The sequence below is a fragment of the Pyrgilauda ruficollis genome, unplaced genomic scaffold (genome assembly GCF_017590135.1).
Source record: "Pyrgilauda ruficollis isolate IOZ18807 unplaced genomic scaffold, ASM1759013v1 scaffold84, whole genome shotgun sequence".
In the NCBI taxonomy this organism is placed as follows: Eukaryota; Metazoa; Chordata; class Aves; order Passeriformes; family Passeridae; genus Pyrgilauda; species Pyrgilauda ruficollis.
The window spans coordinates 1708489-1722778 of NW_024530377.1; the positions used below are offsets into that span (position 1 = coordinate 1708489).

The following is a 14290-nucleotide window of genomic DNA, read 5'->3' on the forward strand; positions in this document are numbered from 1 at the left end:
ATATAAATTGTTCCATCTTAACCAGAGAGAGAATAGCCTTTGTGCTTGTGTGCACAGAAGGGATATTTCTTTCTCCACCCACAACAGGCTGAAAAGTGAAAATCTCTGCTTCCTGCCACCAAGTGCTGTGTCCTGGGAATGCTGTATTGATGAGAGCTTGAATTAAGTGTCTATTTAAGAAGAGGAGCATGGGCCAGCCTCATTAGTGCTAATACAGGAAGATTTAAATTATGTTTTTGTGCCCTAGCAAGGTCTTCTGTACCTCTGGGGGACTGCTGGAAAGGAAGGCAAGGAGGGCTTCCACGCTGCTCTCCATTAGCAGAGGAGCATCCTTAATTTCTTGCCCTCTCTTCCATGGGAGTTTTGCTGGGAGGAGCTGCTGAGGTGATTCACCAAGACAGAGCATCCTGCAGCTCTCCTGTTTCCTGCAGCAGCCAGCTGAACATGGTGTTCTGCACAGCAAAACGAGAGGCATCCCCTGCTTTATCATCATAAACAGCTGCCTGATGGGTTTTCTTGCCACAGCACTGTTGCAGGGGCTGTCACTGCAATATAAAATACTTTTGGCAATGGATATTTATGGCTGATGCAAAATCACAGCCACCAGGCTATGCAGTTTCTTAGGGCAGCTGTGTGACCCCAGATTGCATACACTGCAAGTGAAAAAGCCAAAATTATTTTGTATCTGCACAAACCCCAGCCATGGGCAAGCAATTTTTAGGTTCTCACAGCCATCACAGTCCCCACTCCCCTTTCCTGCCATCCAATACTCACAGTTTCCCTGATGCTGTAGTGGGAGCTTCTCCAAAAGGAGAAAGCATTTAAAATGTTGTGTGGGAACCAAAAGTGCTTTTAAATCACATCTCATCCACCCATGGAACCCTCTCCTTTCAGCCTCCTTTGTGAGGAGAAAAGTGCAAACCCTTATCATCCTGAAACACCCTGCAAAGCTGGGATGGTGGGGAGCTCAGTTCCCTGCCCAAGGGGATGCATTTGCTATTTATTTGTAAGAGAGGAAACCTTGATGTGAAGATGAAACAGCAGCTGCAGTATTTCCATGGAACAAGCTGATATCTTCATTGGTAAAGTGCTTCCTAATTAAAGGCCTCACTTTTGGAACCTGCTCCAGAGATACTGCCCTTGTTCAGCCAATACCTGATCTGAAGTGAATCTTTGTCCTCAGGTATCAGTGAGAAAAGTCCAACTAAATCACTGGAGCCAAAAGATAATTGGCAGAATAAACACAAAAAAAGAGCAAGAACATGCCTTCTTAAAATCTTAAATAAACAAATCTGCACTGTAAGAGAAAAGAGGGCCAGTTTTTGATAAACCCATACATAGTATACAAAGCATCTTGAACTCCTTAACTGAGATACTTATTGAAGTATTCAGGCTCATTTCACATTGTTTGCATAACTCACAAATAAATGCATCCATCACAGACATAAATTATTTTCAAAGATAGAAGACTGTGAATAAATCCAGGGAGTTTTAATTTAGATTTAAGTGAAAAGTTTTAGATTTGTGTATACTAATTCCTCACCATGAATACTGGGATAGTGGTGAAACAACTTTTACAGACATTTTTTGGGTGACCACTTCTGCAGTGTCAGGGGTGAAGTTGTTACAGGACTTACATTACTGGTGCAAAGTAAGGCACATCCAGATGATACTTGTGAGACTTTAAAGAATGTAAATCAGGTATTTTAGTGCAAATTTAACCTTAAGCTGCTGTATGCTGATTGGCAAAAAAAAAAAAAAAAAAAAAATTACACAGACCTGTCAAGAATATCAGCCTGTTCAGTCTTATCTTCAGGAATCCCTATCAAAGTGCACATTCCCTTAAATCAGGCTCTGCCACTGCTTGCCCCCCAAAACTGCTCCCCATGCCCATGATGTGACCTGAGGAGAATTCCTAAGTGCATTTTCCAGGATGTTTTGCACCATGGCACATTCTCATCCACTCTGGCCACAGGGCCCTGGTGTGGTTCCTGTACGTGACAACTTCAGTCAGTTTGAGAGGTCTCAGCATTTCTTCCCAAGGAATTTGTGACAAGTTTGAAGGCATCCAAAACCATATAGCATGGGGGAAGAGGGAAAAAGGAAGAAAGCGATATAATGAAGGAAAGATCTGAAAGGCATCAAGGCCAGAAGTGTTTTTTTCGATTCAATCTATTGGCAAAGTCAGTCAGTAGGACAGATAAGACCTGAGATTTGTGCATGAAGCTGAACTCCCACTTGCCATAATCCACACTTCCAGGCTGGAGCATGCACAGATTAGCAGATTGATTGAAGAACCCTGCAAAGATTTCTAATGATGTTTTTTCCCCTTTTGTGCCTGCGTATTTTTCACTATCTAAACCAGCCCTCCCTGAACTGATTTGAAATGCAAATTCACCAACAGTAGTTCAGATATTAGAAAAAGCTAGACACTTCCCAGGAAAGATGAGGAGAATCTATTCAAAGAGTTGCAAACACATGAAGCTATTTAGAAGTAGCCCCGGTTTGGTTTGCTTGTATTCTAACATGAAACCAGGCTGGTACAATTCCTTTTTGTGGTTCACAACAGGTGAGGTGTTCACTTTATACACAAGAACCTTTCTAAATCAATGAAATACATAAGCTTGACAAGATCAGAAACAGTCCTTTTGAACACCACACTTTTTATTTTAATGATGCTGTACCCTTCCCTCTCAGGGGCTTCTTTTTCAATTAATTCCTGTTGGAGAAGTGTGAATAGCAGAAGGCTGTTTACATGAGAATGTGTCCCATGAGACTGATGACAAGAAAATCATCACTTACTACTGATGGCTTTTACTGTAGCTGGAAAAACTATTACTATAAATTGCATAATAAAAAAATGGAGATAGTAACTCACTCTTGTTCTTAAAAGCTCTGAGATCTACTAAAATGCTGTAAAAGAGATGCTGCTATTATTATTTTAACATATTTCCACTTTAATGTGTTTTTTGGGGTTTTTTTTCCAATGGAAATATGAAAATTAGAGATAGGGTGGGTAATATAATCTCTTTATTTGTTTGCCAACACTTCCCATGATAAGACTATTTTCATTTGCTTGCAGTTTGACTTTTGTTTGGGTAGCAGATTTCCAGGCCAGGTGTCTGCCTCAGGTTGAGTCATTTCAGCTGGAAGGTTTCAGCTACAATTCTTTGGCCATTTCCAAGAATAAGGTGGCAGAGTGGGAAAACTGAGACATGGTAAATACAAATTTTACCATAAAACCAGAAAAAGAACAAAACAAAGGTATTGTGAGAACCTAAGAAGTCTCACCTGCCCCATGGATTTAGCAGCATGGATTTTCAATTCAGGTGATGGCACCAGCCTCAGATGTTTTTACTATACCTATAAAAAGTCATCACAATGGTGCCCAAATGTTGCAGTCTGAGCAAAACCAAGTCAATAAATAAACAAAGCCCCCACTTGATCATATGTGGAGAGGACATTTTGCAGTGACAGAGTCCAAGCAGCACTGAGCACATCCCAGGGGCTGAGTCAGTCTGGTGAGATGTCAGAAATCAGGGCAGATTTGTCACTCCAGTGCTTGAACTTGAAGGATGGCAAAGAGGACTGGAACTGAAGGCCTGGAAAAAGGTTGGGGTATCCAAAGGGAAAGGGTAGTTTTGAGTCTGGAGAACAAGGCAGCGTGGAAATGAGAGCTGAGATGATAAACACTTTGAGCTCAGATTGATTTTGGAGCCCAGAGAAGAGCCAGGACTTGGGAAAGGAGGAACTGGAGAAAACTGAGGAGGCCAGGTCATTCTGAGAAGGAATGAACAGAAAATCAGCATCTTCTATAGAATATTCTTCTCTTTAGGATCTCTGACTCCAACAGTTCTCTGCCTTTGGCAGACATGTACACACCCCTCTGGCAAACCACAAGAGCTGGGCTGAACACAGAGCAACAAACTGGTGCTGCTAAGAATAATTCTGTTCTTGGCAAGGACAAGTGTGCAGTATCCTTAGCAAGGCTAATCTCAGTTATTTCTGATGATGGCAGTAAGTGCTGTTCCCACTTCGCAGGAGGCAGGGGAAAGGGGGTTCAGTTTACTTCACCCAAAAAAAGCTAAAAATAAAATTACACCTAACATAGGCCAAAGCAAAATGTGCTGAAAAGGTTTTATTACAGTTGCAAGGGTGAGTGATCAGCAGGTATGGAATACAGAAATTAAACATGTAAGTAAGTTGTAGTCTCCCTCTGTTACTTGTGCATTACAGGCTGGGTAGTTTGCATGGCTTTCTGTCAGAACGAAGAACTGGCCAAATCATTTGTCTAAATACAAAAAAATAATGCCAAGTTGGCTCGATTTCCAAAAAGCCCTGTTAGGACTCAGGCACGGTTCCATGGGAGTTAAATCTGCCAAGCAAAAACCTGCACCTTCTCCTGCCAGCTCATGCACTCAGCTCCCAGCAGCCAGCTCAGGGGACTGCTGCCTTCCAAATCCAGATTTTGGGAGAGACAAGGGGAAGGCAAGAGCTGGGGGGAGAGGGCAGGGCAGGAATGACAAACCACATTTCTGTGGGACAGAATTATTTGGAGCCTGCAGACCTCTGGCACAGGTGGCAATGCAGAGGAGGGCAGCAGTTATTCCTAAAAGATGGAACAGATTTCACGTGGTGTCTCATTGATTCTTCTGACCAGAAGGACAAAGAAGCAGAGGATCTAAGGTCAAATAGCACAGAAGTTCCCAGCTCCCAAGCTTTTGGCTTTCCCAGAGCCTGCCAGGTGGGAGGATGCACAGCAAGGCTCTGAAAGCCCCTCTCAGGTTCTCTGGCAGCCAAAAGTTCATTTAAAATTATTGTCAAGAAATGTTCTGTTCTCCTATCTGTGACCTTATCATGATTTCTGAAGGATGATTTAACTTTCATTTGAATGTTTGCAAATGTCAAAATACTCTGCAGAGTGGACATCTCTCTTGTGTTTGATGGCATGCTCATGGTGTTGCATGTTTTTATTTAAATGCTGCTTTAAGCCAGTCTTCATCCAAGCCAGAACCAGGATGCTTCACATGCTGGAGGATTTGGAAAGTGGAAAGTAAATGTGGCAGAGGGCTGCCAACTCTAAAAATCAGTTGTTTGCCTAATGCAGATAAATGCTGCCCCATAGAGCCAAATTCTGCATTTACCTTTGCCACAGATCTGCCAGATAAAGCTAATTAAATTACTTAAATCTGTCTTTCCCAGGGGGTTGCTAAGCTGGGTGATGTGACTGCTCTGAAGGAGGAAACAGAACTCTCAGGAGCAACTTCATTTCAATGGGAGCAGAGCTTTGAACATACAAATGCTACATAAAGGCAGGTGAACTGGAAAAATTAAGCTGTAACCTTCTGAAATTGAATATACAAAAAAAGTGTGGATATTTTTGAGTTCAGTTTGTGCCTTATTGCCATTTTTCCTGGTGACCCAGGTGGCTTTTGAAAATGAACACATTGTTTCTGAAACATTCTGATACCACAGAGATGATAAACTCATGAGGAAATTAATAATTATGTCCTCAAAACAGAACACGGGCAGGGAAAAAAAAACACTAAGTAACAGCTCATTCAGCATCATCTATTCTGAGTCATCCTTCAGGTGAATGGCTTGAGGTCACCCACAAAGCTTGTAGCAGAACTGAGAGCAAAGCAAAGGACTTGTATTGAAGAAGGACAGTAATTCTCCTTCTGTTTCTCTGGAAAAAAGTTATACTGATGGTAGGAGAAGCTGAATGGTAAATAAGGATATTTGAGCATTGATTTTGAACTCCCCTTACAATGTCATATTTCAGGGTACTTTTAACCTCCAGTATGCAAGCTGGACTATATTTTGTATTTTTTTGGTATCAAATAGAAGTGCTTAAAAACTCATCCCATTAGCTTTGTAATCTATAAAATCAAAAAGTAACACACACATTAATAATATTTTAAAGCACCAGGCCACTTTTGACTCCCTACTAGTATGTTAGATAAAATCTGCTGTGGCACTGCTGACCTCAAAGCTACAACAGCAGAACATTGAGAACTGCTCAGGTCTGACCTAAAAACCTCACCTGTGACATTTTGGGCTTTGTAGATGAAGCCAAGCTATTAACCTTATTTTCAAATTACAACATCTTTTCAAGGCTTGGAGCAACCTGGTCTAGTGGGAGGTAGAACCCCGTCAAGGAAGGAAAATCATTGCCAAAAATTACAGCTCAATCCAAATTGCTGGAGCTGGCAATCTGCTTTCTGGGGGAGGAATTGTCAAGTTGGAAACTGTAACCTAATGGAAGAAAAAGCAGTATTTCACCTGAGATACCAGTTAGTGTTCTCAGTGACTGGTATTGTTTTGATCTCAGTGCCTGTGACTGCTGGATTTGTTTTGTCTGGATACATTCATTTTGACAGTCATTTGAAAAATGGTATCATTTAAAAGGCAGCTTTTCCCCACCAGAATTTCCATGGTGGCCTCTTAGTGCAGCAGCAACACAGTGACTGATCTGTCATTCAGTTCCTAAACTCTATCAACAGATCTGTGAAATCATTGTAATGTCAAGCAAAGCACAACATACATGAAAACAAAAGGTGATGATGGCTTTTTATGCCACAGCTTGTGACCACTGCCCCTGATGGTCTCAGGTGTGGGAGATGTCATGCCTTTCAGAGTCCAAATTGCTCATGGCTTAAAGCTAATCCCCTAAACTCTTGGAAAAAAAAAATAGCAATTGCATCACTCCAGACTGCTAAGGGCAAAACTAACAGAGCAGAAGGAAGTTGAGATCAGGTGTCTGTAACAAAGTCATTTTACCTTATTGTTCTCTGCATCTTATCTGAGAATGGATACAAGATTCAACCTCTCTTCCTTCCTCTCCTCTGCCTCCAAACATCCCCCCCCCCCCAAAAAAAAAAAAAAAACCAAAAAACAAAACCAAAAAAAAACAACCCAGAAAAAGTTTCTAATAACTTGAGGAACAGTGAAATTATACTCCAATTCTTCCTACAGGCTGACAAAAAGTGCAGTATTTAGTGGCCCCATTGCTCAAAACTAGGTGCTACTGCAATCAGGTTTTCTGTCTTTTGTGTCCTCATGAATAGGTCTGAACATTGCCAATGTCAGAACAGTCAGGACACAATGGTAAAAAATTCCTATTCTCAATCTCTTTCTGAAGTCTTTCAGGGCCATCTGAACATCCTGGTTTTGGACTATTTGAATAGATTTGAAGCATCGTATTAGAATTTCAAGTCACATTTATTTACAGTGTTATCTTTCTAAGCATGAAGAGCACTCAGATAATCACTTAATAAGAGGAAAGCAAGGTTAATGCTTTTAGTTCCTGTCCCTGCTTAGTGGCAAAAGTACAGACATTAAAATTCTCATCTCATGTTCTAAAAGCCAGAAAGTCACTGGCTAATGAAAATTGGAACTTTGTTGTCCAGTGGAGAAACAGCCACCAGTGAAATGTGTGTGACAGACCATTAATTTCCTGATTTAGTTGTAGTGAAAAGTGCTCATGGCAAACTTGAGCTGCAAAGCCCCTACTCAGAGGCAACAAAAACAACAAGGACCAGCTGAGCCAAGGAGGGTAAAAACTCAGGAGAGAACAAGACACAATGACTGATTAGCTCTGTGTCACCATTAAAAATAAACGCAAATCTGGATAAACCTCCTCAAACCGCTCGCTATCCGCCCGCCAGGACAATCCGACGCGCGCAATTCCACCCCGCAATTAGCCGGGCTCCGCTTTTCCCAGCCGTCCTCACCTTTCACTGTCACGTGCACGCTCTGGCTGGTGGACAGCTGGGGCTGGACCAGGACATTGCAGGTGTACTCGCCCTCGTCCACCTCCTTCTGCACGTCCGAGAGCTTCAGCGTGCCGTTGTTCTCGAACGCCACTTGGCGATGGTTGAAGGGCAGCAGGTTGGAGTTCTTGTACCACTTGATGGAGTAGTAGGGGTAGCCGATGACCCTGCAGTGGATGTAGGTGTCCCTCCCAGCGATGGCCGTGATGTTCTTCATGGGCCGGATGCTGGCTGGCCCTGCCAAGGCAAGGAAAGGAGCTCTTGAGGACAATTTAGAGGCACGTTTGCTCGAGGGAATGTGTGTAATGATTTCTGGATATACAGATGTTAACAGGCGCGGCTCACACTTCTTAGCGTTTGACATATTTTTACTTTTAAGAGCTACTTAAGCAGTTTCCCTAATCTTTGTATGCTCTACTTTTTCCTTACCCTGCAGCATCCATGCTAATTATGTGGGGGTATATATTTGTGTTATCCAACACTTGCCTGATAAAATCTTTGCTGTGTTACAAATTAAAAGGCTGAGTGTGATTTAATTAATGTGAAATACTAACACTGATATGGAGCTAGACTCCTGTTACACATGAGAACATTGAAACAATTAGCTTTTTTATTTGCTATGTATATAAAGTATATTTATACCCATGAGGATGGGTATTATGCCATGTAGAGCCAGAAATTCAAGCTAAAGTTCTGTATACATGAATAATTACAATGGATGTTGGACAAGTAAAGGAGGAAAGGAAAAGGAAAACAAAACATGCACAGCAGGACTAAAGCAAAGAGACTGTGAACTAGTAGAGATGAGCAGAGGAAAGACAGACTAAAGGACACAAGCCAAAGGGTTCTTCCAACATTTAACCATACCATACACTTTCTAGATGGGGCTGTAGAGGCAGGGTGGGAAAAGAGAGCGGGGGGAGGAAAGAAGAGGACAAAACCAGAAAGCCGGTTTTTGGCATTCCAAAGTCTCATCGCATGCAACAATCTTCTTCTCCACTACAATGAGCTATGTGTGTTTTTTTTTTTTTTTGAGGAGCTGATTTGACAAGCACCTCTTACGTTTATTCGAGCCTGGTACAGGACGACTCCCGCAGAGTTGTTGGCAGTGCAGCGATAAACGCCCCCGTCGCGGACCTGGGTGTTGGAGATGTTCAGGTAACTGACCACGTTGCCCTCGGAGGTGATGATCTGGCTGATCCGGTGGCTGCCGTCCTTCACGATGGGATCCTCGTCCAGTGTCCAGGTGATGGTGGGCAGGGGAGTCCCCTTCACGTTGCACATCAGGGACACTGGCTCTCCTGGGCTCACCACTTTCTCGCTGAAGGCAGAGATGATTTTGGGGGTTCCATCTGCCGAGGGAGAGAAGAGCAGGAAAACAGTGCTGACGTGGTGTAAAGCCTGTCCCCTCTATCCTGGAGCGTATCCCACAAGCCAAGATCTTTCTTAGAAGCAACACAAGCAATTGTTTTCCAGGATGTAACCCTAATTATTGAGAGAGGGAAATAAATTCTGCCAGTAGAGGACTTAAATGACCCTTTGCTTATGGCAAGTTTCTTTTACATCTTCTGAGAAAGCTGGTAGTGGCTCTGCTGTAGGAAAAACACTTGAGTAGGATCAGGCATGTCTATGAACTGCTGTGTTCCTGCAGAAAAGTTTTAAAACCATATGTGTTTTAAAACCATATGGAGTTCATTATAAAAGACATACAGCAAAACCTCAGCACATTTGGAGAGTCTCTTCTCCTGGTAGATTTTAGATCCTTGGGAAGTTAAGGATGCATCCATCCTGTTGCCAAAAGCCAGTCACAACTTGCATAGGCTGACTTCCCACAGCAGTTTAGTCCTGACATGCAATGCCCCATTTAGGAAAGTATTAAATTAAGCTTTTCTGAATACAGATTGCCAGTAACAGCAATGATGCCAATTTCTTTCAGCGGTCATTTTGTGCTACAGATGAATATTTCTCTGAATGAGAGCATTCAAACACTTTATCTTGTGAACTGTCTCTTAAAATACTCAGCCATACCAGGGAAATGAATCAAGAAAATGGGTGGGCACAAAAACTTTGCAAGCAGGGAGCAGGATTAAATACCCACCTCTCCAGAGAGTTCAGTGGGGTATCATTTAGGAGTGCTGATACCCTAGTATTAGTTAGGAAGTCCTTTCTGTGGTCATGCAGAGTGTGTTTGTTTTCCTTTAAAAACAGGGCTTTTTTATAAAAAATACCTTGCTTGTCACATGGTAAAAAGATAAGCACTGGCATATTCAGAATGTTGAAAGGTCTCAGCATCCCTGGAAGAGCATTTGATTTTATTTGATTTCAATTTTTTTACCTCTGCCCCCTCTCTCTTTCATTTCTGTCCCATTGGTTATGTGACAGAGTTTCTAATTTATTTATTTATTTTCATTCCTGACTCTCTCCCTTTCCTTTGTGGTGTACTGGATACTGTCACCCCTCAGAAAACAGAATAGCAGCAACACAAAAAAAAAAGAAAAAAAAAGGCACTTTTTCTCCTGAAAGGGAGCTGACACAGGACCAATAAATCTGTGAGCGTGCACACTATGTACCTCTGCCACCCCTCCTCCTCTTTTTCCCCCCCTTTTTTTAATTCAAGTGACAGGCTTTTTTTTGAGATGAAAGCAGACATTATTTTCCCAGTGAGACCTGAGTGTCTTTGAAATCCTCCCTGCTGTTGCTCTCTGATAACCTGCACTCTCCCGACACCATGATAGATTATCAATATGCTCTTTAGGCTTTCCTAGTCACGGGAGATGGTTGCCGAGGTAACTCGGTCCAGGCAGGTAATCTCTTCTTCTTCTACAGAGACTGTAAAAATAGTGTCCATGCCATGCCTGCACCACAGCCTCATTAGAGAGATGCCTCTGTGCAAATTGATGACTTTCCTCACTAGATTATCATGTAGAACATTGTATCAGTTATTTAAGACGATCTCCAAGCCGTCAGCCAATACTCCCAACCAGAAAAGCAATGCTTGGATTTTTAACAGAGACCTGCTTGGGAAGGATTTTTTTTTTTCCCCAAATTGATTTTTCCATTCTCTTATGAGTAGAGCACGGTAAACCCTATGGACATTTCATAAGTACCCTGTTTTTTTGTAAACTCCACTGGTGCCAAAATGATTTTTGCTTTTATATATTCTTCATATATATTCGTAACTCTGTAGACCATTATTGTATAGTTACACTGTTCCTAGCTAACTCCAGTACTTTTCCTACCCTGATAGACAGAAAGACAAAACACATTCCCAAAGGTCTCAATCCCATCTTGCTTTTTCCTGGGAGCCAAGGATGAGCTATCCTCCCAAGACACTTTCTTATAAAAAAAGTACAGCTAGTAGCTGAAGAAAAAGGGCCTCCAGAAGAGGTGGAACCAGGGGGGAGAATTACCTCTTTACATGAGGTTCTAACTGGGAATTCCTGTCAATTTTGCTGATTTGCTAAACTTATAAAACTGTATGCACCCTATGTGGGGTGGTTATTTTTCCATATCTGCCCCTGGAGACCTCCAATTAAAGACCAGGTCCTATTACCTTCTTATTTTTATTACAGATTACTTCCTATATCTATACTGTGTCCAATTCTGGGCCCCTCGGTTTAGGAAGGATGTTGAGATGCTTGAGCACATCCAGAGGAGGCAACGAAGCTGGAGAGGGGCTGGGAACACAAACCCTGTGAGGAACCACTGAGGGAGCTGGGGGTGCTCAGCCTGGAGAAAAGGAGACTCAGGGGTGACCTTATCACTAAAACTCCCTGAAAGGTGCCTGTGCCCAGGTGAGGCTGGGTTCTTTCTCCAGGCAGCCTTGACAGAACCAGAGGTCACAGTATCAAGCTTGGCCAAGGGAAATACAGGTTGGATATCTGGAAAAAGTTTTTCATGGAAAGAGTGATAAATTTCTGGAATGGCTGCCCGAGGAAGTGGTGCAGTCACCATCCCTGGGTGTGTTTAACAAAGCCTGGATGTGGCACTGGGTGCCAGGGTTTAGTTGAGCTCTTGGGGCTGGACTCGATGATCTTGCAGGTCTTTTCCAACCCAGTGATTCTGGGAATTCTGTGAATATTGTCTCGAAAGCGCATCACTTCATTTCTAGATCTTTAAGGCACCACCTCTCTAAAACGACATCACCAAAGCCAACTTGTGCGTAATTTTGAAAACCAGACCTGCCAGGCAGGTGGAGACTGACCTTCCAGCACCACCTGGACGTAGTCTTGAGCTGACATCTTGTCCTTGCGCACAAAGCACTGGTAGGCGCCGCCGTCGCTCTTGGCCATGCCGTCCATGATCAGGTTCTCGCGGTTGACCCCGGTGATGCGCACGTTGTTGCCAGGGTTGATGATTTCCCCGTTGCGGTACCAGGACAGCTCCTGGTCCTCGGTCCCCGTCACGCTGCAGGACAAGGACACTTGGCTACCGACGCTGCTTTTGACTTTGCGCGGGCTGATGGTGGCTTTTAGCGGTTCTGGAGGTTTGAGTCGAAACAAGGGAGAGAGAAAGGGAAATAGAGCATATTCAGTATAAATGTGCATTTGTGTGCGAGTAACAAATCAACTCTCAGTTAAGGAGAACATTAAAAATCACAGCCATACCCTTCTTAAAAGAAAACATCAAAACAAATAACAGATAACTGTATTGCTCTAAAGTAACCATATTTCCACCAATGCCCATGACAAAAAAATCTACAGGGATAACAAATTCAACACATAATCCCGTGCCCAGGTGAACAGTAGGACTAGACCTACAAGTAACACCACTAGTGCTGAAGGATTTAACATGGCACTGCACAGGTTTTGGGAGGGCGGGAGGTTATTTCACATTAGTTCAGTGTGGACCTTTGAGTCTTGTGCATTAAGTACACTCCTGAAACTCATTTTCTGGTTTAATTTCTGGCAAATGGAACCAAACTTACACTTTCCCAAACTACTCCCTGATGTGAACAAGTGCAATAAATGTCAATTACAAGATTAGCTTTCAAGAGTGGAAGATGTTAATGCAGGTACACCCATGGATATCCATCTGAATGTCCACATGGAAGTGTTTCAGTGTGTGGGCTCACCAGATTTTCTGCTTTGATGTGGGAGGATTACAATATTTTCAAGTCAGCCTAAAGAAACAGTGGACAGGAAAATGCAAGATTTACGTGGCAAAAAAGAGGATGAACAGCACTGAAGAAAAGTCATAAATGTAAATGCAAGGAAAACAGTCTTTATCCTGCCACCTAGGATTTATCAGCACTGCAGAACACAGATTTCATCTCATGCCCTGTACAAATTCATTTGACTTCCTTACAATGATAAGGGATTGCTATCACCACTGATACTATCTCTGGCACAAAATACAGGCTATCCTATTTTTTCTTCTAACAGCTTGCATACACACACGTGCACAAACAAACTTAAAAAAGAAAAGTAACTTATTCACTTTATCAAATATTTTATAACATCAAAGTTGGAATAAATCCATATTGGTTAATCAGGAACAGAGGCCTGGAAAAAAACACACGGTGGCCTCAGACATTCAGATGCATGTTAAAAGTCAGTGATTATCTCTGTTTTCTATAAGAACAATACAAAAGCTAAAAACTGGCAACAATCCATTAAACAAAGTAGACACACTCAAGTGTATCACCAATATCCCCGAGCCATGATGATGCAAGCAAGCCACATCCTCCATTGCAGAGGAGGGTAAAATTTCTTTGCCCAGCTTTTACTTCCTGCCAGACTAATCCAGAGAATTTCCACTGGCTGTCTGAGTGCAGAGTAATTAGGAAAAACTCATCACCAGGAACTGGGGATGCTTTGGGTATCATCAGCAGTACAATTACATCATGTGTCTGCAAGTTTTGACTTTGCATCATACAAGACAGATGGAATTCAACTCCTTTTTTTATGAGTAGTTTGATGAATACATTTAGAAACAAAGCTCCTCAGTTATAACTCAAAAATGGCAGATTTTTCACCTCGGTTTTATTTTGCCCAAAAACATTATGTGCAATTATTTGTGAGGATGTTTTTACGCTCTGAACTGCTCACAAACTTCTCCCTTTTCAGTTTGCTAGTCATGCTGTCTAGGTGGAAATGTTAGTTCACAGAGCATTATTTCTATTCCAGGAAGTAATTTTGTGGTTTTTTTCAACAGTAGTAGCATAACACTTTTCCAGTGTGGTGCTCCTGAAGTAATAATTATCTTTGTAGAATTTGTGAAACATTCAGAATATTCACACATGAATACTCAACTGAGGGGAAGTATGAGTATTCAATATTACTGAGCACCATGAGTCATGGCAATGAGAGTTTGGCAGCTTTATTTATGAGAACATTTGCAATTTCTTTTCCAGCACCCAATTCATGCTTCTAAATTACATATCCTCCATGTGATAAATTATAGAGCTGCACTGGAAATTGCATCCATTTGCACTTCTGATCGCTCAATTGGCCAACTAACTCATCTCCACAGAGCCTGCTTTGTGTCGTTCCACAACTTTGAGGACTTTAATC

General features: G+C 42.2%; 1 protein-coding gene across 2 annotated transcripts in view; it reads right to left on the reverse strand.

The window, feature by feature from the left end:
- Nucleotides 1-14290, reverse strand: part of DSCAM (DS cell adhesion molecule) — a 367344-nt gene that overhangs the window by 156171 nt on the left and 196883 nt on the right. For both annotated transcript variants that reach the window (XM_041487754.1, XM_041487755.1), the window contains exons 4-6: nucleotides 11980-12255; nucleotides 8831-9127; nucleotides 7737-8012 (exon numbers count right to left, since the gene is read on the reverse strand). In XM_041487754.1, the coding sequence (XP_041343688.1) occupies nucleotides 7737-8012; nucleotides 8831-9127; nucleotides 11980-12255 (849 nt within the window). The remainder of the gene's footprint in view (nucleotides 1-7736; nucleotides 8013-8830; nucleotides 9128-11979; nucleotides 12256-14290) is intronic.